We start from the raw sequence: 26,014 nt of genomic DNA on the forward strand, positions 1-26,014 counted from the left end.
TCTCAGTGTCATTTATCATATTTTCGCATAACAAAACGACCGTGATTGAAAAAAGGGGGACTCCGCACTTGTAATGGCGTAAAAGTTGTCAAATCACAAATAGCTTTGGAGAAGTTTGATTCGAGAAACTTTGATGCAAAGTGCAATTTGTTGATATCCAGTAGATTATTTATGTCTTGCTAACTTGTAAGAAGCTTTAGTAAGTTAGAAATCTTAAATATGGATTGAATAGTCTTAAATCGTCTAAATTTAGTTCGTTTAAGTTATCTCGACCAAACTTTACATGTCTAAACTTCTATATGAATCTAGCTGATTTGGCAGCAGAGTCAAAAGTGAAATGTCTACAGGCCATTTGAACACTTAGGTTAATAACTTAGTTATCGTTTATTCGATTAGTTGCCAGTAATTAAAATACTATTGGCAATACTGTTTTTAGATTATTAAGTTTAGAATCATTTTGTTTTACTAGAAAAGTTAGTCCAAAGGACTATTGAGGTTTTGTAGGAAGTATTTATTTCATGCGGTGCCTGTCGTTTACTTCTCATTATGTCGAAGAGTATAAAGTTACTAAAGTTTGTTTCTGTACACTAAATTACTAAAATTTGTTGGGTTTGAGACATTAGCCCTTTCCAATATACAAGGAAATTATTGTAATTATAATCATTTGATACTGCTTTATAAACAGTTTCGTTTTTTGCTCATTAGCTAAATAAAGATCCATAACCTTTACACTGTTGACTAAAAATGGGATTTAATGTCCCATCAAATAGATATAACATTAATTGCCCCTCCGTTAAAACTGCAACCTCGTAAACTCCACCTTAATACACGAACAACGGCTTAAATGAATTATGGGTTAATTCTAAAGGTTAAAAGGGGTGCAAAAGTAATTTCCTGAGACCACCTACAGCACATTTCAGCACAAGCTTGAAAGCAGTTTCTTTGGCATTTCAGACAATTTTCCAGCCACCGCGCTGAAAATAGAGCCATCAGGCTTGATTGATCAGAAACGCCATAAAATTAGCTTGGAGAGTTGTTTAAGTACCGGCAAAGTTTTTCAATTAAGTACTGATGGAACTACCAGGAAAAAAATAGAGCGTTGAAAGTGATATTTTGATTTGGTGACCCCCGAGTGGCTGAAAATAGTACTCGCCCGAGATCGAGACGAAGTCTAGACGGCTGTTTGATATTTTTTATGTAACTATTAAGAGCGACCGAGCGGAATTAGAAATGCGAGTGAGCTATTTTTATAAATCAACATAGCGCCAGGAAAACTTTTCGGAAAGTCGTCTTTATGCGAAATTATTCGCTCCTGCTGCCACACATTTATACTCCAACATCATTACAATGAAGAAAATTGCGAACGTAGGTCAGTGTTGAATTGGATCTGGTTCAATTAATTGAACAGAAAATTTAACGTATTCAAGGGCTTCAATTCCACCTGAATTGGGGGACAAGACTGACGACCATAATCAATACATACACACATACAAGGGTCGATGAAAAAGGGCTTCTTGAAAGTACGCCTCAATACGCATTGTGTTGTTTGAACCGTCAAGGGTGACTGCTCCCTTATTATAATCACCGCCCTTAAATTTCAGCCCTGTGTTTAATACTCTGTAACATATTGTCACGGAAAATTTGGGGTTTCTGGCACACTATCAAGTCATCATATTTTAAATTTATGGTCACTAACTGAAGTTTTAGTTAAGTGTTTAGTCACACTTTATAGTAGTAAGTAGGAAAACATTTCTTTTAAGTGGACTTTTTAAAATTAAACTCTAATAGTTATAAATGCTAGTTATTTTTGTTACAAGCCTATATTAGTTAATAATAATTAAAATACTTTAGGTTGGAATTTATTCACTTTTAAGAAATTATAATTGAAAAATTGTGTTGTTTTTTTAATGGGAGTTAGATGTAGGTTTAGTAGAAGACCTGTACTGAACTTACCAACGTTTCGTCAGTTTTATTTAGGCTTCCTCAGGGCAAATTTAATTAGACTTTTTTATCATTGTGCTTGCTTAACAAATATATTCTTCAACACAGGACTAGTGTCTTATGTGAATAATACAAATATCCCTTAAAACTTATATGAGATGATCTTAATGTCTGACTTAATTTTAATTTTGAAGTGTTAACGTAATAAACATAAAAATGTTGTGGTAAGATTTCTTGTTTTAAGGATAAAAAAAAACTGGTACAAGTCAGCTGGTTTGAAAAAAGAATAAAAATTACACAAAATACCAGCTACTTTTCTTCAAAACTTTTTTATCATTATTGTAAAAAAATGTCTTTTTAAGCAGAAAAGGTTTCAATGATTGTAAAAATAGTCAAAATTTATGATGATATTACAAATATGTAAAACCCAACCCACTTTATCATGAAAATTTTATGTTATTTGTTATGCACATAATGTAGTCTAAAACAAAACTGTTTTGCTCTGCTAAAAGTTTCAGTATATTTTTATGTTTTTTGTATTAGTTTCGTTTTCTGTCGTCCATTTCGCAAGAAGTGCAGAAGTGTGATATGTAACATTTGGCACTTTTACAGAAGAAGAAAAAAACTGAATACTTTGCAAAAGTTTAATGCATTGAAACATTTCAGTTGGTAGGACATAAGCTAGTTTCATCACAGTTCTTTTTAGACTCAAAGTTAAATATAGAGTTACGATATTTCTGCAGTAGATTTCATAGCATTTGCACTGGACATTGACGTAAAAACCTCATTTTCGCTAAAAATTGGCATAGCATACTTCTGCATTAACCCAACGATTTTATGGCAATAAACTTTGGTTTTAAGAATGTTTCTAAGTTCTTCCTTTCCCCAAATTCTGATGTAGTGCATAGTTAGTTGTCCTGCTGAAAGTGTTTTTTACACAAATTATTCATATGCCGACCTTTATGAAGGAACTTATACGTCCTATCAGCAGTAGGCGTCCTTCTAGCAGGATTTTGCTTCTAGAAAATTTCAAAATCATTTCTATTCATCATTTGTCACCATTTTGTTTGCGGCGTTATGAGTCAAAATGTCGCCAATAAATAATATGACCAGAGTTGCTTTTATTCCCATTAAACATGATATTGCTTACCATATTTGAAAGACAAAAAATAATAGTACAAGTACTAATAACAGTAATATCCAGTGAATAAAAACAGTGCAAACATAGCAGGAAGGAGCAAACAAAACCAAAATAGGGGACAAAAGTAGTTGTTGCATATGGCGGCCGTAAATGTGTTTGAGAGGTCAAAATTATAAAGTTTGTTTGTACTTTCATAAAAAGTTTGTTTTTAAAGATATTTGTTTGAATTTGACAAAGGTTATCCAGTTCTGTTGGTGAGTTGGCCCTTCTATTATAATATTAATATTTTCCTCAAATTACAATAACAATGGTGAAGAGTTTAAAGCAGGAACGGTTCCTATAGTGTTGAAGAGTACTTCGAAATAGAAACAAATTTAGATTTAGCCAGCCATTACAAGCTAACTATTTTTTTAATAAAGAATTATTGATTTTTATTGAGACAGCTATAATTTACAACCACTCTAAGAAAAAAAAATTGTTTCCAGCACTTGTGGAAAGCATCTTTTCCACACTCGACTGCTTGGTCAACTGCAATAGCGGGCGGAAAAGTATTTCTTTCCGCAATTGTTAGGAAAATAACTATTTACAAAACCAAGATTTTTTCAAACTATTTACCAATTTGCTGAAGTTCTCTTCAGCTTTGAGCTACATGAAGAAAAGGTCCTAGATGATTGGTTTTTCCTTTTGTTTTTAATGCAACGTTTCTTAATTTTTTAATATCAAATAATTGGAGCTCTGACAAACAAACCTAATAATCCATAAAAAAACTCGTGTATTGGAAATACATAAAATAGTGTATAAGAATCACTACATATTATCAGGTCAGCTGTTATAAAGAGATCAAATTATAAGGTGGATAACCGCATCGGAAGGAAATCATACAAAGATGATGAAATTTGGATGTGATTTAACTCAGGACGCGTGTATGTGTATAGATAAACTCTCTGGCAGCGGTTGCAATTCAATTTTCGAGCACTTTATGTGCTCCTTGCATACTGAAAATGCATATACGCAATCCCCAACAACACTTAACAATCAGACAATAGTTAAAAGTGATTTCGTCACTGGATGTGTAAAAATAACCGTGATCTATTAGTCGATATGATTTCTAGGTAGTTAAATTGATCTCAAACTGACTGCTTAACAGTCAATAATAGGTTTTTAAGTCTTAATTGATCTAATAAAATGATGATTTGTTGCTATTGGCCGACGGCCAAACATGTCTCGAATTATTTTATTATTTCTCTTCGATCGCCGCCAGGAATTTCGTTTGAGTGGTGTAACTTCTGCACATTCGAATTGAGGCGATCACACCACTTCATTACCTAATAATTCGTTCGAAAACATTGTGTGCGGTTTTCCTGCATCAGCAGGACAATTTCGATGGACGTTCACACCGAAATTGTCGATACACTCAGTTTTTTTCCTAAACAAAAGCGGCACAAATAACTTTTTCATTAACGTCATAAGTGTGTCGAATGTTTTTGATACTGGGCTTTTTTTTGCAAACGACAATTTGTCTACGAATTGTGCCAATCATCAGCAGGAATTTGACGCCATATGACGTCATTCATATTATATTTAAAAATATAGTTTTTGGGCTCTGTGTGTTTAGATTAGTTCATGTCAATTTCTGAAAGCTTCTCTGACCACCTTTTATGCTAAAACTATGCTAAAGTAACAAGTAAAAAGTTTTCAACCCAATATTTAAGTGATGATTGTGTGATCTAGAAGAAGACCACAAAATGAAAATCAAGTGATTAAAACAACCATTTCTGATAATTGATTTTTGGCAACATTCTGTATCAAAATATTGCCTCCTAGTTTATCCAACATCGGACGACTCTTTTGAAGTTGGTCCAGCTACAACACCTATAAAGAAAAAATTTAATCGAGAATGGCATCCGCCAAAGCAAACAACAAAACACGGATCGATTCGTTGACCGCGGTACCAAAGATCTAGACATCTAAAGCGGGGTCCAAAAAACTCCCGCAAATTGTTATCGAATGTAACGATCGGAATTTTTCGGCACAACAATGGCCCCGGGTCAATTCAAGCTCATTGATGATGATCGATCGGCAAATTAACCGAATTCCTCAGCAGATCGGCTGACGAAATTTCCTGACTCCGAATTAATCATTCCTGCAGACTTATTTCAGACGGTTCGGCCCACTTCCAAAACGCACGCTGCGTGTCTCCACGCCACGTTGCCAAAATTCTGGCTTTCCAAACTATTTTCTAAGCATTCCAGAATGTTCCGGAGATTAAACTTGTCACAAAAACCCGATCATTCCTTGACCTAGAGCGTACCATCTAAAATGATTAATGGTTTTCATTAAACCAATTTCGCGATCAAAGTAAAACAATTCTGAACAATCAATTATTGATAAAAGCGGTTGGGACTGGATAGTTTCACAATGAGAAGATGCGACAATGATATTGACCAAACACCGGCCAAGGATAAGTGGCAACATTGAATGGTACCGCCAGTACCACGTGCTCTTCGCGATCCAACATCCATAGGAGCGATTTCGCGCTTGTTTCTAGGGGCTTGACTGGCGCCAATTTTTTATAGCTCTTTGATTCGGTTCATATTATGGGAAATAGTATGATAATTACGGCTAAGCCACTTTTTGTTCCCACAAAATATTCCGATCTAGGAATGTTGATTTGGGTTTTCAGACAAGGATTTTTTACCTACAGTATTCTGCGGAACTTTTGTATGTTGATTTCGATCTCTGTAATAAAATTAGCACATTTTTTTTGTACTTCATCTTCTAGGAAGCACAATGCTGATTTTGATTGATAGTAAAACGTGGGAAAACTTAAGAAAAATAAGCTAATAACTACAATTTGAACCATTTTAAAAAAGTTGCTGCATGTTTCCTAATTTACAAATTTTTATTACAACTGTGAAGTGATTGTGCTATTTTGTTACGATTTTGTACCATTATCTCTTCATAATAATAAGTTTTGTTATTGTGTTATAATTTAAATTAATTAATATTGAAAAGTTGGTGATCACAAAAAAAACTTTTATAGGTGGTTGTAGTGGGTTTTTCGTTTAAACTGTTTGTCTTACGCCTTAGAAAAACAAGAAAAACAAGTCATTTTTCATTAATACCTTAGATCGAAAACCCCACTACAACCACCTATACAAGTCAATATTAATTACTATTTGGTTGCTTTTTACCTACCTACTTGAAATATGAACAAATCAAAATTTCTATCAAAAAACTCATAAAAAAGCAGATAGTATATCAGTAATACTGGTAATATTTCTAATGCTTTTGGAGACCAAAGCAAACAATTTTTATTTTATTTTTACTGGAAATGTCAATTTGTGTCTCTAGAATCCAATTTTTGAGATATCACACCAATCCCATACTTTTCTTATATTCGAAAAGTTATATTTTCACCAGCTTGTAACGGGTTATGAAATACCACTGAAAAAAACCTGCATTTGACTTGACTGTACTTTACTTCGAATTGTTTAAACCTTTTCTAGTTTTGCGAATTATATAAAAAATGTGCAAATAGCTGTATGACAAAAAAATACGAAAGAATATCTAAACTAAACAGACAGTTAAGAATACTTTGTGTAGCTCCATGTGGTTCAGAGGTTTCAAAGAGAACATAAACAAAAATCCAACAAAAAATGTCACCTTGCAGATTATCAGATATCTGTTTTAGGTCAAAATTGTTTCAAATTCATACTATGTTCCAAAATTGAACTAAAACCAGCAACTCCTGATGAATTACAAATAAAATGTTTTAAACAAATATTCAAAGTCTATAGAAACAGGTATGAATATAAGAGTATTTTTTCAATAGCTATTAAAAATACAGTCGTAAAATAGTAAAAAATGTTAACTTGAAAAATGTTAATATCTCTACTAAAAATAGCAATACTGTTATGGTGGTTTCAAGTTTAATGGGTAATTTTATTGTTCAAAAAAATGGATTTGAAGATCAATTTGAACAGTTAGGCAGAAATAATATATTTTTTTAAAGTAGAACTAATCAATGTTTTAGTTATTCCAAGTTAAAGCAACCACTTTACCAAAACACATTCCATAAACCTTATCACATTGAATGTAAAGAAACTTTCAATACATGTCAAAGATATCCAGTTTATTGGTTAATAAAAAAACAATTTGAACAATAAAAATCGATATGGTGATAGAAGTTTTACTGTTTTGCGTCATTGGTTTCACTTTTCACAGACATTTTTCAGGTCTTTCTTAATTCTGACGACAATTATGCAATCGTTAGTACGTCATTCTGGTATTAATAACAATTAAACGATCGCATAAACAATGGGCATTTACGTAAATAATCGATTACATAACGTAAAACTTGAAGTATTTGATAGTATTTTTGTACCACACGTGCAATATTTTTATTACCTTAAACTTATCATGCAAACCAAAAGAAAAATATAAGTTTTCTTTCTACTTGTTTTGTTGACTAACAGAATTCTGCTAAATAGACATGTTTTAGGTTGTCTGACCCAAACTCAGAAATGCACTAAAAGCAGTCTATTTGTTTAATGTTATGATTTTAGTGCACTCAATGCTTACACCTATGCTTATAGTAAGTAATTATGTTGAATAAGACTAGGACAAGTTTTGCTCATGATTTGAGAAGAATGAGTTGTATCATCTGCATATTAACACGTAAGTAGGAGGAAATAAGTGAAGAATTATTATTTTTCACAGGTTTTGTGATTCTCAAGTTACGCAGTCTAGAATGGTCGTAGGGATAGAAAACTGAATCAAATTGAACAGTTTTTGTGACGAGTGCTAGTCCTGCCAGTAAATTTTTGTTACCCAGTATATTTCAGTTAATTTTCAAAATTCCAACCGACAGAAATAGAAAAATATGCAATCTGAAAATTGTTCTTCATTAAGGAAAGTGGTTTTGAAATTTAGTGTTGGTCATTTTTACCCTATTTGACATAATTGAGATAAATTTAATAAATAAATGAATGGGTTGGATATCATTTGAGATATGAATTTAGGCCCATTTAATCAATTTCAATGTACTTACTGGTGGAAAGTGCAGAAGGAAGACTAGCAGGCCATAATGGAAAAATATGCAGTTTTTAAGTGCTTTTCCATATTTAGTTCACTTTTTCACCTTCTTGCTTAATTTAATTTAACTTTGATAACATATAATTGTTTGATTTAGATTAGTATAATGAATATGAGATCACACTTAAAATATCCTTCATGTATTGTGCTATATGTTAATTTCTCTCTATACTAACTATACTACCAAAACCTCACACGATCAGTATAATTGAGTGAAATGCAAAACTGATCGTGTGAAGGCTGCTTTTATTTCTAAAACGTATTTTCTAATGTAATTAAATTCTTGATATGCAACAGGTAAGCAATTTGCCCTTTTTCTGAATTTTTTATACTTTAACAGTATTAATCAAAAAACACATTACTGTAATTTTACCAATTGTTAACCTGCAAAAGTAAATACTTTCAACTACTATATCATTACCTCAGTTACCTATAATATGAATAGTAGTTCTTGAAGCATTTACATACTTAAAATTTTGCAAGTATAAGCAAATGATATACGAATTATAGTCACCAGTTATTCCAGAATTTTTTAAATTAACATTTAAAAAATATGTTTTTGTAAAATAAAAAAACTTTAAAACATGTTAAAGAAAAGCTTTGTTAAAACGTTTCAAAAGTGCTTGCTATTGCTGCTATTTTAGCAGAATTCTGCTTGAGTACGTCATTGACTTTTTAGAATTCAAAATAATATATCATATTATACAGGGACGTGAAAAACACTTGAAAACCCTTAAAATCAGAAAAAGAAACGAAATAGTCTCTACCAAGTGACTAATTGTGTAGAAGTTCACAGTTTCAATAGAAAAAATAGTAGTTGTGCTAATATCGTCTAAAGCAATATACATTTTCATTAATAAATTATTAAATTAATATTTCACAAATAAAAGATCCACGTTCTCTATTTCATTTGTTTTACCTATTGGTGATTGATGAATTTAGTTAAATTTTAAATCTCATATATTTTCTAACAACCTATTTTTTAATTAAAAATTAAAATTATGAAAAATTTAAAGAACAATATTTCCCCGGCGAAAAAAGAGGGCAAAAACCTCGTGGGTCGCATAGATTAGCGCAAACTAGGGCAAAGAGTCGCGTCCGTCGGTTTCGGGGGGGAAAACCGTCATCGACGTCCGGAAAGCAATCAAAAAAGGGTTGATTGCAACGAACAACCATTTTACACAAGAATAGACATAGTATCTTGTAAGTGGTAGAGTTATAATTTAGTTTTTAGAGTAACCAAATTAACCAGCAAACTAGAGCTCTAGAAAGTCATTAATTGGAATTGTGCGTTATTAGATTTGACGTATTTTTTTGCTTTTTTTTCGACGTTTGTCAAATTGCAATAATATTTTTAGCAAATATTTGTTTTTAAAACATTTTAGTACAAAAGGACTTACCTCGGTTCAGCTGCCGGTGGCTGCTGCACAGCAGGATCACCGCGATGAGCGTCCAGGTGAGCAGGGCCATGCTGGGGCGGTCTAGCCGAGAAGGGCGGCGGGCGGCCGAAGGCCCATGGCAGGGCGGCGGCGGCTAAACGGGCGGCAAATGGGCGGCTACAGCACGACCGATACGCGTTTCGGAACGCGCACGAAACACACGTTGCCTGATGATGGTAGAACAATGACAACGACGGTCGGAACGACACTGACTGAACCACCGGCAGCCGGCGCGTTTCCGACGCACCTTCGTCGGGGCGCTCTGACGACGACGCAGGACTGCTGCCGCGCCACTCGGGGGCGGTTCCGGCTCCTGCTCACCCCCAAAATCGCCGACGTCTAGTCCGGTACGGTCCTGCTCCTTTACTTATTACTTCTTCAGTCCAATTCGTTACGTGCATCTTTGCATGCATAAAAGCTTTCTGCATTTTTAGTCCAACCTTGACCAATTTAACAATTTTTAAAATCAATTTCTGTTCTTTGAAATCTATTTTCAAATATCAAAATTAAAATGAGCATTACATCACATCACCTAAAATAGTGTGCAATGTCCATAGACTGTTACAAATTTCAAGCACTTCTTCATGTATTAGCTCATCATGTTTACGTCTTTAATTCACTTCAATTACTATTATTACAGTATTTATAGAAATCAAACTTAAAATAACATAAAAATTATATGCAAAATCTCTTCTGAATGGTAAGTCAGCAAATGAGGAAATCCCAGAAATCACAGTTGTTGATCACTATAGTTAGTGGTAATTGGTCAGAAAACAGCGACTTTACATTTGCTGCTTTTTCTTAACCACTCACAAAAGTACGAACAGCGCAGTGATGTCCGCAAATACTGTTTGTCGATTTACCATCATAGTAAGGAATGGATTAGATTGATGGTAAGTGTGCAGTATTTGAAGCATTTTACATGTGCAGCTTTTGTTTTAGAGGCATGAATTTCCATATTTTAAGCCAAAACACCCGGTGATTTTCAGTTTTTAGAACTTTTTGGTAAAACCACCGTTAAATGAACATCCTTATCCTTGATCTGCTGGACTTATTCCTGTACCGAATAAAGCACAAGGCAAATAAATAAACGTCTGACCATTTAAAACTGGTAGGAAACTAGCTGAACATGTTGGTTGGTAAACTTAGGATAAAACCAAAATTCCTAGTGATAGTTAACCCAAACCAACGCTGGAAAAGAAGAATAGTGAAAGGACTCGTATTATAATAATCTTCATACGCAGTTCTATTGTCCAATAAAGATCTTATGTCTCCTCGAGGAATATCATAAATTGACAGATCAAATCATGTATACAAGTGGGTATACCCTCAAAATTTACTAATATTCATAGTAACATAACACTAAGTGCTTAGAAGCTAAAAAATAATCATTATTTTGTACCGAAGTGATAAGCTGAGATTTTAGTGTTTAATATTAGGGTGTTAATATTTTTTGAGCTTTTATTGTCAAATAATCTAGATTCGTAGAAAAAAGTAAAAAGCAAGCCAAAAAATCTAAAAATCAAAATAGTCCAGAGACGACAGAATGGCTATTTTTTTATTTCGAATTGTCGATAGAAGTTAGAAAATGATGCTGATTGAACATTTTTGTGGTTACTATACAGAGCTAAGCCAAATAATAAAAAAATAGTAAACAAATTGCCAAATTACCAGTTGAAATGGGTTTTTATTCAAAAAACTTCAAAACAACTTCAACTTACTTAGTTTAGTTTTGCCTTTCAACCACAATTTATATTCACTTTTTAATGCCACATAAAAATAATGTATGTTTTCTTGTAGTTCAATGATATCAATTTTCTGCGATTACATGACATTTTAAAAATCAGTCAGTTATTGTCTTCTTCAGTTAGCTAATGCCAGAGCTAATGGAAGTGATTAAGTACTGTACTTTTTAACTGAATTAAGAAAGCTTCTAAATGTGTGTACTCTTATTGTATGAAAATGAAGAATCTTATTATTAACCCAGAGTTTGTAAGAACTCTTGTAAAATTAAATTTTATAATTGACACATCTTTTTGTATATCTAGTTTACTCACTACCAAAAATTAGAATAAAAATTATTTATTCCAACAGGTGCAGTGCCTTTCATTATTGTTTGTCAGTTATTGTAAATCTTTTATCACAATCATCATCATACAATAGTAACTTTACAAAACAGTTATTCTTCAAGTAAACCGTCTTTGAAGATGCTTATGTCTTATAGATATTTGCTGAACGTATTTTCTAAGCACTAAGCGAAGGACACACACAATAATCAATCAACCTAATTTAGTTAGAACAAGCTTAATAAATGTCACTACATTTTTTACACATTATTTAAAAAATGCCTTAAAATCTACTTAGAGACTACAGTTTACTGCATAACGAAAAGCTGCACCCTGACATATATTTCATCCCTCGAATAACCAAGGTGAGTAATGGCAAAACTATGTATGCAAATAGTGCATTCATTACGTTCCAGACCGTTCCATTTATCAATGCAGCATACTATTCCTGGCGGTTTACTATTGTTGCTTTGCTACCTGGGTAATTAATATCTTGGCAAATAAACGGGGATTAATAGTTTAGATCGTGTGGTTGTCTGCATCGCGCATAATTATTAATCTGCAATTAAATTAGGGCCGGTGGTGATGCTATAATAAGATGTCTTCAGGATACAATACCCTTGAATAGACACCGTGAATCATATTGTACCATTAAACTGAAAACATTGAAACTATAAATTAACTTGCTGCTGGGAACTGTTCCCCTGATTCAACACCTGTTCAGTGCAAACCAATTCGTTCGTTCTGTTTTTACCCCCTTTTCCGGTCTTTCAACCCTTGATACACACTAACACAATTATTATTAGAAAGTTCTATAATGTTGTTAATTAACAAATTTTGGTATCCAAGTGAAAGCGATAGTTTTGTTATAATATGATATTTCAGTCCAGGGATAGATTTAGCTCTCAACACGTCCAGTCGGATGTTTTGCATAAACAAACTTAATCCTCAAAGGTGTTAGGGTAACTTTAGAGCGACGACAACTGGCACACGTGCCAGTTGGGCACGTGGTCGAGCCCAGTATCACATGTTAAGAGATCCGTTATCAATTAGCCGTGTTAGCTTCAAAGGGGACCGTCTTGGACCCCCCTCTTCAGACAGGTGGTGCAAAATTCTTATTACGTCAGATGGTCAAGCCCCGACGACGGTGTGCGTCTCGGTGGTTGATCCCGGTGGTTTGTGCCATATTGCACTTCCTTCTGGGTATCACCTACAGTAGCGTAACCAATTTTGCTTACACACAGTTTTGAATTTTAAGTAGTTTTAACAGGTCCGATTTTTTAATTATAAAGCAAAATAAGTTTTTCAAATGCTATTACTTGCGTAAATGAGACGGTGTACTTTTCCCCTATTCTCTATTTGAACATGTGAGACTTACAGACCACCATTCCAGTGATATTTGTCTCTTCATTCAGGTGGATCTATAAATATTACTGGAAATAAAACGCTTATTCTATTAACGAAATGGAATTAGCCTTTATTCTATATTTTAATTAGCACTTAGTAGGTACAAATACGAAATTTTTCAAATATTAAAATTAGGGGCTTAACCTCCGGATTTATATTGTACTATACGTTTGTTCTTTCAAATTTAAAACTTATAAGTACTGTTATAAAACTACAGACTACACAACATGAAATAGGTATACTTATCCTAACTTAGTCATAAAAATTGTCTTAGAGCAGACTTATTCTAAATGAGCTTTCTGAAATTTAAAGCTGTTTTAGCCTGTATATTTTGTTGAACTGAAAAATGTACATTGACTTAATACGTAAAAACACATTATCAGTAAATCGTTGATTCTCGCGTAGTAGGCGACTCGGGGGTACCATTTGTGGTTGCAGTACCATTATTAGTCTGCACGTTATTTGTCTGTGGCACAGGGGAAGCAGTGGTTACGTTACTAGTTGTAACGTCACTCGTAACATCGTCGTCATCGTCAAAATCATTGGCTTCAGTCAGTTTTTGAGTGGCGGCCTCTTCAGCTTTTCTGCATTTACAAATTTCCTGTTTAAGAAAAAACACAACCTTTTGCAAATAATAGCACTTACTTGTGTTGAGCCAGGTACAAATTATTTTGTGCTTCTTCTTCTGCTTGCTCCTTTTGCTTCTTCTTCAGGAATAAGAAAGCCAGGTAGAGGAATAGTAGAATTAAAGGTATCATCACCATGAATATAATTCCGGATGCGATTGCTAGTTGTCTTTGTGAATACTCTTGTTGGCCTATAGAAATAAATAGTATGACAGTTAGTGTCACTTTTCTTCATTTCTCACTTTTCAACCAAATAAAATAGCTATTTATGTAACCAGTTACGAAAAGATCGATTTTGTGTAACGAATGAATGTTTGTAGGGCGAGCGCAGCGAGGTCCTACAATTTGAATGAGTTACACAATAAGACATTTTCGAAACGTGTTGCATACATAATTTTTTCTAATTTTGACCAAAAAGCGGTAAAAACCATCTTTTAAAGTGATTTAACACAAATATTCACTTTCATAGCACCTTGTATAAACAGTGGCAACGACATGTTATGATGGATGTCGCCCATATGTTTCTACGGAAATGTAACTAGTTACATAAAGTAAAACGTTTTGTCACTCTAATCAGTTTTGAAAAGTGTCACTTTATATGCCAAAATTAGAAAAAATAACTTACATTTTATATACAGGGTGTTTCCTAATACTGATACCTGAGCCTAGAGAGTTATGTTGTAAATTATCTAGATCAGAAAGGAATTCACTGAATGTATGAACTTTTTCTTAATGAATGTATTGTTAATTAAACTTAAAGGAGAGAAAGTAAATAAGTTTCTCATAATTACTTTGTCCTTAGGAATAAGCTGCATTTACATTAGGTGGCAAAGTGGTTAAGAACTTATTCAAGGAAACACAGACGATAAAGTTTAAATTCTACTTAGACAGGGTAGATCCAAAACATTGTAATCACCGATAAAAATCCGTCTTACTTACCTGTTTACTTCCTCAGTTTGAAGGTAGAAAAATACCTTTTTTAATACTGATAAATTTTCCTGCATTCATTTTAAATTAATTCTTTTTTAGGAAGCCTACGAAAATAAAACCATTTAGGTACTATTCCGCAAACTAGGAATATACCTTCTAGTACTCATACCATTGAAACCCACCTAAAATATATTCCTAGCATGTGGAAGTTCCCTTCGACGTTTAAAACTTTATTTTACTCTTCTTAGCTTAGGATTAGATACATTATAAAAATATACTTAGTACTGGTAACTAAAACCACCTCAAAAACGGCTTAAAACAGAAAATATTTTTTGTTGTTGGTTCTTAAGTCTACGGTGTCATTGCAAAATATCACGTATCAATTCTTGATAATTAATGTGTGTTTTTGGTGTATGTGTTAATAGTTATTAATAAAAATAACAATACAAAAAATGGTAGGTTCCACATGCTAGGACCCTAAATACTTAACTAGTTAACTCCACGGTCACTGTGATATAAATTTTGTAACTTAAAGCAAGTTTGAAAATGACAGTGTTCTGAGGCTTTGATTTGTACACTTTATTCAATTCTGTCTAAACATCAGTAATCATACTACTCTGACTGCTCATCCTAGCCCTGTCAGCGGCCGATAATTTACTAATTGGAGGATTCTGGGCTGGTATAACATTGGCTTTTGCTATGGATTTCTTCATAGGAACAGAATAATCATCGGATCCGTAGCTCAGTTTTGGTTTCGCAGTATCTCCAGTCAGTAAATCAGGCTGACTGCGATACGGCTGACTATAAATAATCGAACTAGTCGGACTAGTGGCGCTGGTCGGACTTTTCGGTTCGAAATCTGGCTCATTAGGATCAACAGCTTTTGATTCAAACTCGGTTTCTGGTAAACCGGCCAACGGTTCGTGAGTGCGATAGCTTTTGTCGTAGCTGCGTTTTCTCTTAATCAAACTACTGTCTGTACTAGAACGGTCGCTGAGAGGGCTACTGACTGTTTCAGAAGTGGCCGTGGGGCTAAAGCTACGTAACAGAGAAGCTGGTTTTTGGTATTCCCAGCTTCCCTCGTTGCTGTCTACATATTTTAAGTACACCCGCCAGGCGAGATAGGCGATTAGTATGAGTAACGGTATGAGTACTAGGAAGACTATTCCAGAGGCTATAGCTAGTTGACGCTGAGAGTATTCCTGCTGACCTATATGAGCAAAAAAATCATTTGAAATTGTATTGAAAAGGGAATAAAAATAAAATGAAGGTGAGATGGAATGATGAGATGGATGAAGGAGTGATTTACAGTGAGTTATTGTTTGTTATTTAAAATTGTAGTAATATTTTTGATCTGCATTCTTATCATGGAAAAATCGTAGAGCAGATTTTTGAAAATGTGGAGAGAGTATTTTAACTAAATAATTTTCAAGATGGTCATACTTCCAGTTATAACCGGACTTGCTTGTTTTACATGGAACACTCAGTATTTTGTTTTGTTTTTGAACTCTACTACGTCGAATACTAGACTTTTTCGGGCAAATTCTCAAAAATTTTGATGAAGAAGAGGCTAATAAATACGTCAAAAGCAACAATTGCAGTGGAAGTTGGAAATTTAAAATGCCAAGTAGATGTGTTTCTTGGAGGAACCACACTGTAAGCAGTTTACAGCTCTATGGAGCCAAACTTGTCAGTTCTGACGTTAAGGAACATTTTGATACTTACGCCACTTAACGTCACAACTGTCACCGTAGAAATATAAATAAAAGGTGCAATGTGATTTATTCAATCGGTAGAAGTATTTTAAATTGGTTATTGTGTGTAACAGCTGCGTAATTTTTGACAGCTGTCAGGTGCCGACGAGGTAAAAAACATATCAGTCTGTTAATGTCATAACTGTTAAATTTAATTTTATGGAGCTATAAATACAACTTGCAAAGTGATTTATCACACAAATACAACTAATCTGCATATTCCAATTGCATGTTAGTGTGCTGAATAAGTTTTGACAGTTGACAGCTGTTAGGTGACGTAAAAAACATATTAAAGTGTCACTGAATTTGAGGATCTATTAAGGTGTAAATCAACCAGGTAGAAAAACAAAAAAGTAGTAAAACAAGGTACAACGTTTCATGTCACTTCTGAATGAGTTTAAACATTTACAACAAGTGTCACCTGACTATAATCCACGCTGTGAAGTGTCATAACTGTCAAATTGAACGTCTTAAACTGTCAGTTAACGTCACAATTGCCAAATTTAACTTCATATAGTTTCAAATAACAATTTGCGGCGTAATTCGTCAAAGAGACTTGACTATTTGACATTTTACAGTTTCCCAGCTGTATTTAATGAGTTTTAACTTTCGACAGCTGCCATTGAATGTCAAATAGCTAGTTCACTTCGTCAAAGTGGTCTACATTTTTCCAACCACATAAATTAAAAGGTTCTTGAACCTTTCGACGTTGTCAAAATGACTGAATCAATGGTTTTGGCTTTGGCAACGTTGATTTAAGACAATTTTCAAGTTTTTTCACGTAGAAAAAGTGTTTTAGAATGTGAAAACTGACCAAAATAAACCTAAGAAAATATTCTCGGTAAATTACTGAGAATTTAACAACGAAGAAATACTTACAAATCTGAGAACATTTGTAAAAAAAAATTCTCGATAATTTAGAGTTTTCCGTAAAATCTTTACGGAGAAAATTACTTTAGGGCAGCTCTATCCACGTATAATATCATACAGGGTAGCCCAACAATAAGAGCGCACTAATGAGCCCTCTCCTGACCTATTAAAAGGAGAACTCTCGGTTTTGATTTTATTTGCGTTGATCGTCATAAAATTTAACGAAAAAATAGTGAAAAATGATTGTCGAACTACTATATCCATGCAAGATCATCAAATTTTTTATTTGATATACGTGGTTATAACGATTTAACTGTGGCAGTAGTGATTCACAAGCAGTCTGAAAACGCGAGCACATTAAATTACTTTAGAACTGTTAATAGTTTAAAATTCAAATTTTGAATTCATCAAGTTCTTGTGATAAATTAGAATAAATACTTCGTTGCAAATGTCAAACCTAAACCCTGAAAAAACTTAATAAACCTCAAACTTACGTAAACAATGAGTGTAGCCATATTCTGGAATGTCCCACTGTCCATTTATACCGCAAGTCCTTCTCGGATCTCCAATCAAAACAAAGTCCTGCTCACACTCAAACGTCACTCTTGTACCAGGTACAAACAAGAAAGTGCTCTTTCGTCCAAATCGAGGAGTTGGCAATACTCCGCAAGAAATCACCTTAATCCCAAAATTTTCAGTGACTCCACACAAATGACAGGAAGGAAACACTCACCTTAGTTCTAGAAGTTCGTTTATAATTGTAGATTGTAGCTTTGTAGTTTTGGGTATAATGGGCCAGATGCTGATCCAGTGTCATAGCATAATCGTAATAGCATTCGTACATCCCTGTTGAACAAATTTGACGAGTCCGATCAATTTGAGTGGATCGATTCGCAGGTATGATTTCTTCTGGTGTCATCGCGAACACCGGAACGAATGATATGTTGTTGAAGTCAGACGAAGTCCGACCATTCTCTCTTAAGAACAGGGCTCGACCTAAACATTTTCTCAAATAAGTTTTTCCTTAAGAAGTTTTTGTTATGTTACCTTTGTTGGCATCCAACACATCGTCCACCATCCAGTGCGTTCCAAAATCTCGGTAAACCCTTTCCATGTCATTGATGTTGGTCACAACGCTCACTTTAGTGCCGTCCGGTAGGGTAAAGTCGTCTTCTTTGTTAAAACTCCAATTACCCAACAAACCAGCCGTTTTATTAATAAATGTCCATGGCAAGTATACTCTGGCAGTCATGTATCCTTTTAAAATCACAAATGATTGATTTTCAAACCAAGTAGTTAATCAGCTTACCTTGATTATCCATAACTTCAACTCCGACTCCATTGTCAAACATCATAATGACTTCAGACTGATTGAGGATGTAAGTGGGTGTGTAGACAGTGACACCAGGAAAATGTTGGAATTTTAGAGAAGGTCTGTCAAAGTAGATACGTTTTCCGTCAGCAATTACATCAAGACGATATCTCCACCTGGAAATATTGAACACTGCATAAGTGACTAAGAAGGGCGTGATTCGACTTTAAAGGTAAAATCATTTAAACTAAATAAAATTCTTATATATGGAAAAACTCTGCAATATCTCCACACAACAAACTGAAGTTACTAAACTCCTTCATCTTTCCTATTGCCACATAGGCTTCAGAGACCCGGACTTTGAAAAAATGGTCAATCAAAGGGCAATAGATCCTTTTGAAATGTGGGAAGATACTAAAAATTATCACAAGGTTATTAACCTAAGGTATTTTGGACACATTTCAAGAAGAACGAATGGGCTGGAAAAAATTATTGTGGAGGAAAAAATCAATGGTAAACGACCAAGAGGAATGTCTCCGACGCGCTGGATGAATCAAACATATCAAAAATTAAAAATATCATTGGTCACAATTTGCAAGAAGTTTATCTTGCGGCTCAAGACAGAGAGTGATGGAGAAATACGATCCGAGCAATTGAGACATGATGTCACCATACTTTCCCTAAAGTAAAAGAACAAGAGAAGAACAAAATACTGTTATGAAAAGTTCTTATTCACACAATCACAATAACACTCTAAGAGCGGAACTCAGAGATCATCGCAAATTTACACTTATCTCACTCTAAGTATTTCCTTAAAGTTCACTTAAGTTAGAGTTCCTTTAAATCTAGCCCACTTTTTGTATTCATTACGTGAGTAAATACAATAAAGTTAAGTATACCATGAACAATTTCAAGTTTGTCAGAAAGAGCAGTAACAATTGTTTCAACCTAACCAAAGATAGTTTGCTTACAAAACTAAATATTAATTTTATGATAAATAGTATATCAAAAATTCTAAATTCTTCAGTAGAAGCGACAGATGAATAAGATCATTTGACTGGTGAAGAAAAACAGTTTTAAAAGAGAGCTGGTGAAAAATTGCAACTAATAGAAACTAAAAATACGTAGGCACATTTAATAAAATTTTTGAATTTTGCCATAAATAACGATTAATATTAATAGTGTAGAATTTTAAAACACAAAGTGACAAAAAACAGTTACCTGGCATATTCTGGTCGTCTTCTAACCTCCACAACAGTAGAAGTATTACCCGTGGCAACTACCGAAGTCAGCTGAGTAGCCCTAACTTCACCATAGGCATTAGGATCCATTTGTTCAAACCTCCCCTGAACCTCAATATTGTTCAACTTATCACTGGATTTCACCAAAACAAATTCTCCTTTTCCATTGAAGGTGTACTCCAAATCATCAAAAGTGACCATGTGAGGGTCGCCGTACACTCCGGCAATTCCAGGTGCTTGGTAGGCGACACAATCCTGACTTGGACGCCTTTCAAACCTAACAGTTTCGCAACCCACAGCCTGCTCTTCTTGCCATAAACAGCACAAATACTTGGGTACCATATCGTTAAACCATTGAGATAACGTAGGGACTTTAGTAGCTTCCTGGTAGGGCATTAGACCCAGATTGTGGCAACGTTTGGGACTTGATCCCCACTGCTGATCGTAGGACAACATCAAGTAGTTGTTTTTATCGTAGCAGCACTGTTGTTCTGAACCCTCCAACCTGTATTATAACACTTTAATGAAGGAAAAGTAAAGTAGGTAAAAACATACGTTGGTGATCCCGTTCTGACACAATGAACTGCCTGGTTGTTGTAGTAGCATGTGGGATTTGAGTCTTTGTCGCAATCAAAGTCGGGCATGTATTTACCCTTGTCTATTAGGGCTTGTTCTAAGGTGCATGGACATTGGGGTAGTTCATGGGCAAAGTTTTTCAAGTATCTGTCAGTTCTGAGCCATTCATCACAAAGTATTCGTGGCCAGTTACTTCCGTACATACTTTCCCATTGATAATTGTAGTACCAACCAAGAGGGATTGGACTGAAAGTAAATTAAACTTATACATTCCTAATCGTACTAAAAAGAGAAAAGATTTGTAACATCTAAGAATATTTGAAGTTTACTTTGTAGGTGCATAACAATAAACATATAGTAAAGTTTAGGTAGAAAAAATAGGAAATCCAAAACATTTAAATTAAATGAAAAGACTACTTAGAAAAGATGAAAATGTATTCCTGATGATTTTAGGTTTTTCTTTGACTTATTAACCAAACTTGAGTAAAATTACATAAATAAGTTCAGATATTCTAAATAAAAATAAAAATAACATTCCAGAGATTTTAACATTGGAATTTATTAAGTCATTGTTGAGTCATAGTTTAAGTTTAATTTTTTTTTAAGGTAAAGGTGTATATTATTATATTTTTAAATTTTACGACCAACTCTAGACATATTTCATGCTTAACGTCATATATCTGTATCCATTTTCTGGGATATTTTCTTGGATTTTGTGTGTTGTCGTGTCAAACAGCTCCTAAAAGTAGGTGCAGAAAAAACGTCAAACATAATGATACGGGGTAGTAGAAGAAGTGACAAAAGTCACGCAAAATTGTGTGCAAAATAGATTCTTGGCACACGCGAGTAGAAAAAAAACTTTACTAATAAAAGCAGGCCCAAAAAGAATCTTAATAATGCAGTTCTGTCTTTCTATTCCATAAACATCTGCTTTAAAGTTGTTTATTTTTATTGACGGATTGTTTGTTGTTGGCGATTTTTACAAAATATTTTAGCGCTTAACTAAGAAACAAATGCAACCCTTAGCACTTATTAAGGTCAAAAAGAGGAGCACCAAATATTACAACAGCTAGTGAAAACCACAAAGTTTCTAACTTCCCTTCTTTTCAAATTATTGATTGTTTGATTAATGTCCGTTTCTCCTAACTTCACTTAGGAAACAGATAATTAAATGACTGAGTGTTAAAATTAAGTCACTGATATCAAAATTAGAAAAAAACTTACCGACTCCATACGACTGGAGTAATAGTCACTGTAGTAGTAGATGTTGATGTTGAACTAGTACCACTAAAATCACTCTGAACCGGAATTGATTCAGTCAAATTGATCTGGATAAATCCAAACTTCAAATCGGTCAAAAACGTATTTTCCCTGTTTCTGTACTGTGAAGGTACTATCGTGTACTCTCCAGTGTTTTGTACGTTGTCAGCAATATCTATAATAAGAAACTTTCTCAATACGATTCATTATTAACCTGAAATATTCACAAACCCGTAATGTAGAGAAGTTGGGGTCGAATGGTCGTTTCACGGTAACCCCACAGAGAAATTCTTATGTTGGCGTTTTCGTTGGTGGTCAAATTGTATTTCTCCCAAGTGATTCGAATCTCGCTGGGAGCCTTGTCGTGTACTTTCATGTCTTTGAAGTAGATTTTCTGGGCGGCACTAGCCGGGGTTTCTGCAATATATTTAAGTTAACTACAATTTGGGAAAGTTAAATTAAGAAGTACTGACCAACATAGTATCGTCCTTTCCACTTGTACAGTCCCGGACCGATGGCAATTTCAAATCGGACATAACCCTCCACCATAAGTGGTGGTTGGATGCAAATAGCTCTGTTTCTGCTCACAACAGTACCGTAGACAATATCAGCCACGTCAAATTTACAAATGATTTGATCGGTGGGTTCGAAGCATGGTCCAGTGATGTTAACAATGGTACCTCCCAACATGTTGCCAGATTCAGGTGCAAACATTAAAGGCAAGTTAGCTCCATCTGTAACCCCGGATATTAACGACTTCCTCTAGTTTTACGCACAACTTTACGAACCTATATCTTTATTACAAGTCCCTACTAAGATATTTTCGTCAATTCTGAACAAATGCCTTCCAGGGAATCCATTGGCGTAGCCTCTACCCGTGAGATCACGAATTACCGAAGCCTGACTGTATGGACTGTATTCCCAGGATCTGGTTCCATTACCTAATTTAAATTGGTTAAAATGCCAAAAATATTTCTAATATAAGTTTGACCTACCAGCGTTAAATCCGACGTAAGCGGGGACACCACCTTCACCTTTTCTAGTATCACCACCAGCTTCAGTATGACTAGTCCAGGCTAAGTTGAGGTAGTTAAACATGGCGTACGTGTAAACTTCGTCAGTGGCCAAAACCATTTGGAAGGTGTTAGTCTTAAAGAAATTAATTTGAGATTAATAAAGCGTCTCTGCATTTAACTAGACTGGTTCCTTACTTGGTATACTGCATTGGCAAATCCACCGTTAAAAGAAACATTCTTCCATGTAACAATAATAGCGTGTTTCGGTTGGAAAGCTTCAGACCCAATGACTCCCTCTCTAATGTCCCACTTCAGACGCTCCCTGATTTCCACCCCCATTTGATCTGTTCTAGTTAGCAAATCTCTTTCCATTCTAAAGTACACTCCAGGCAGACGTCTGTCTTCATCTTCGTCATTCAGGTTTCCTAAAGTTACGAATACAGTAGTAGTAAATTGATATTACTAAGTTCTCATTCTACGCACCAATACGACATTTACTGAAGAATATTCCAATAAAAGAGGGATCGTTGACTTTAGGCCAGTTTCTGACGGGGAACGTCAGAGGGTAGTTGTAGTTTGGTGGAGGGTCACTAAATTCCAGATAACCGTTAATAGAAACTCTGGTGTAGTTAAATCTGAACCCAAAAAAGGGCAGTTGGAAGTTCAAATTTTTGTGCACCTAAAAAACCACCCTTAATTAATTGGCTAAACTTTCTCGCCTTAACAATTTACTTGAGGAGTTGAAGTCTGGATTTCTCTTTGGTAGTCACCGATATTTTCGGAATTTCCACCCTGATCGTAGTAGGGGTACATGAAAATGTTTCGAATCGTTTGCAAACGGGATTCGGTTAGAGTGTAGGGAGTGCCCGAGCCTCCTCTTTGATCGGTGTCCGGTGGAGCAACATATGATGTCATAGGATCTGCAAAAATTAATGTTTGTTTTGATGGTAAAAATAATAAATGCATTCAATCCACAGTACTAATGCTGTTGTGTCTTTAAGTTATTCAGAAACAAAGCCAAAAAATACTGACTAAAATGTGTTAGTGATGTTTGTCAAGGGTGCATTAAAACCTTTGTAGAAAAAAGTTCTAATATATACTAAAATCTCGTATTATTTTTCGGTTCTTTGAAGTTTCCGCTCTTAAAACTGAACTCCCCTGTTAACCCCCAGGACAGATAGCAAGAAATTCAGGTGATCCCAATTTCATTATTCTAAATGATGATTTCAAGATACTAAAGTAGAAAATGTTAAACTAAATCATCAAAAGTGCAATCAAACCTTTAAAGAAAATAGTCATCTGTATTAAAAAGGGTAGAACCATGTTCCCAAAAAAAATATTTACTATCTGACATATCTGAAAAAAAAATTATTTCAATGAATGAATGATAGCCAATGTATCTTTAGCTCTAACGTAAAACATGACCCAACGTTTAATACCACTTTTATCCTTAAATGAGTTTCTATTTACTCCTTATCTGGCCTAAATTACAATATTAAACCCACATGATAAAATTTGGTTAACTATAATTTAAAAGACCCATAAGCGTACACGTTTATAACAAACATACCAAACTATTATTTCGCTTCCTTTATAGACTAAGTTTAAATTGGAAAAATTATTATTAGTCAACGTTTCAGTTCCGACAAAAACGCCATACGGAGTTTATTTATCTAATAGTGATTCAACTATATCTATAAATTACAATAATCCCTTTTCAACCTGACTCAACCAAGTTTCCTCAACTCAGCCAGTAGTAAATAACACCGTTGTTATCTCAACTAGCAAACATCTTGATAAAAAGATTAGCACATTTTAGATTAACTCCAATTAATGGCCGATAGATATAATGAAATATGAAGAAATAATGAACCATAAAGTACTAAGACTAACCATAATCACTATCGTAATATGTGACGTATCTTCCCATGCTTTGCCCAGGTTGTGATTCTTCTACGGGATTTTCATTATTTGGTGGTTCACCAACTGCCTCTTCCTCGTTAGTAGCGGGATTGGGTTCTGGAGGGGATTCTACTACGGGTTCACCTTCTACAACAAACAGAAGCGTATTGTGGGATCGTGTAGTTAAACCAAGTTCTAAAAGACTTGTTTTGGGATGTGTTGAGTAATTTTGTGAATGATTACATTAGCCCGAACCATACGACACCTAAATATACTAGGAAACAAACCCAAAAAGCCCATATAGAAAGAAGAAAGTAGATAGAATGTTAATGAATGTGTACAAAATGTGATTTGTGGTGTTTGGTTGCATCAGGCATGAGGTTCATTATTACAAGTGCTTTAAAGCATAAGGTAAATACGATATAAACTTGATAACAGCAGAACTGATTCATAACCAAATTAAAAGTGATAAGGTTCAAACTGGGAAACAAAGAAACATGTAATTTTTAAGTAATTTCAGTGAAATTTCAACTAAAAGAATGTTCAACTTTCTCTTCGAATTCACCTTCACTAACTCAGAGTTAATCAGAGAGAAAGAATAAAACACACACCACTCAACGTGCCACACCCTTTAGTATATAGAAATGTTTTCTAACAACCAAATAAACCATCTAGTCTTACCTGTATCGTTTGTTTGGGGAACAACCGAACCATCTTCATTACCAGGTTCATCCTCCGCAGGAATTGGGTCACCTGCCAAATCATTCTGGTCATAACTCACCCCAGGTACGGGTTCCACGTCATCATCTGAATCCGTATTTGGGACTGCAGGTGCCTCTTCTGGATCTGCATCCTGTGATACCGTAACAGTGGCACATAACACTAAAAACACTAAACCTAAAAGAAACTTTAGTTCCATTTTGGAACTGCTCGACAATGGTGTTAGACAGAAAGTAACATAAGTTGTGCGGAATATAAGATGGCTGGAAATGATCCACTTGTTGCTCGATAATTGCTTATCACCTGAGATAAGGCTAATTATGTTATCTAGGTAGATCCAAGGTGTGACACACATTTTCGGGACATATTTGTTATTGCGTCGAAAATGAAAGTGAATACTTTATTAAGCCGGATGTAATTAATGTTATATTCCATAAAATTTCAACAAAAAAATTGATTTTATGTATTTAGAGGTTAGTTCCATCAGTGATAAATAGTAAAAACTTGATTATAGGAACCATTTATATTTTGTCTTTGTTAGTTACTGGATAGTCGAAAGTGTAGTATTACACTCTTTATAAAAAAAACATCTTTAATCAATAATAAGTACAAATTTACGACAAATACGCCTGAATAAATACCCTTTTTAGATAAAGGTGTTATGTGGTGATATCATGCTATTAATACATTGAACTTTAGTGAAACGTTTAATTTCA

At 34.4% G+C, this 26,014-nt stretch overlaps 2 protein-coding genes across 7 annotated transcripts in view; both read right to left on the bottom strand.

Annotated features, from left to right (window-relative positions):
* Positions 1-9,834, bottom strand: part of LOC145730164 (protein kinase C-binding protein NELL1-like) — a 34,342-nt gene extending 24,508 nt beyond the window's left edge. For 2 of the 4 annotated variants that reach the window (XM_081981219.1, XM_081981218.1), the window contains exon 1: positions 9,580-9,834. In XM_081981219.1, coding sequence (XP_081837345.1) covers positions 9,580-9,649 — 70 coding nt within the window. In that variant the 5' untranslated portion in view covers positions 9,650-9,834. The remainder of the gene's footprint in view (positions 1-9,579) is intronic. The other 2 variants (XM_081981221.1, XM_081981220.1) reach the window with 1 other exon arrangement.
* A 3,298-nt stretch (positions 9,835-13,132) lies between these two features.
* On the bottom strand, positions 13,133-25,572 carry mesh (sushi domain containing 2 mesh). Of its 3 annotated transcripts, XM_081983062.1 has the most exons (18): positions 25,260-25,569; positions 24,570-24,725; positions 23,409-23,596; positions 23,160-23,355; positions 22,872-23,101; positions 22,656-22,809; positions 22,449-22,601; positions 22,134-22,394; positions 21,892-22,077; positions 21,625-21,835; positions 20,380-20,646; positions 19,805-20,329; positions 18,581-18,759; positions 18,319-18,528; positions 18,005-18,267; positions 17,766-17,949; positions 13,737-13,908; positions 13,133-13,675 (listed from the first exon to the last, which is right to left on the bottom strand). In XM_081983062.1, the coding sequence occupies exons 1-18, from the start codon at positions 25,495-25,497 to the stop codon at positions 13,471-13,473; spliced, it is 3,978 nt and encodes a 1,325-aa protein (XP_081839188.1). In that variant the 5' UTR covers positions 25,498-25,569; the 3' UTR covers positions 13,133-13,470. The 3 variants fall into 3 exon arrangements, with proteins under 3 accessions (XP_081839188.1, XP_081839185.1, XP_081839187.1); XM_081983059.1 differs by lacking the exons at positions 13,133-13,675; positions 13,737-13,908 and adding an exon at positions 14,862-15,857 and having other exon boundaries at positions 25,260-25,571; XM_081983061.1 differs by lacking the exons at positions 13,133-13,675; positions 13,737-13,908; positions 24,570-24,725 and adding an exon at positions 14,862-15,857 and having other exon boundaries at positions 25,260-25,572.
* Positions 25,573-26,014: the final 442 nt, after the last annotated feature.

This window comes from Ips typographus, linkage group LG6, assembly GCF_016097725.1.
Source record: "Ips typographus isolate SLU linkage group LG6, UJ_Ityp_2.0, whole genome shotgun sequence".
NCBI classification, from domain to species: Eukaryota; Metazoa; Arthropoda; class Insecta; order Coleoptera; family Curculionidae; genus Ips; species Ips typographus.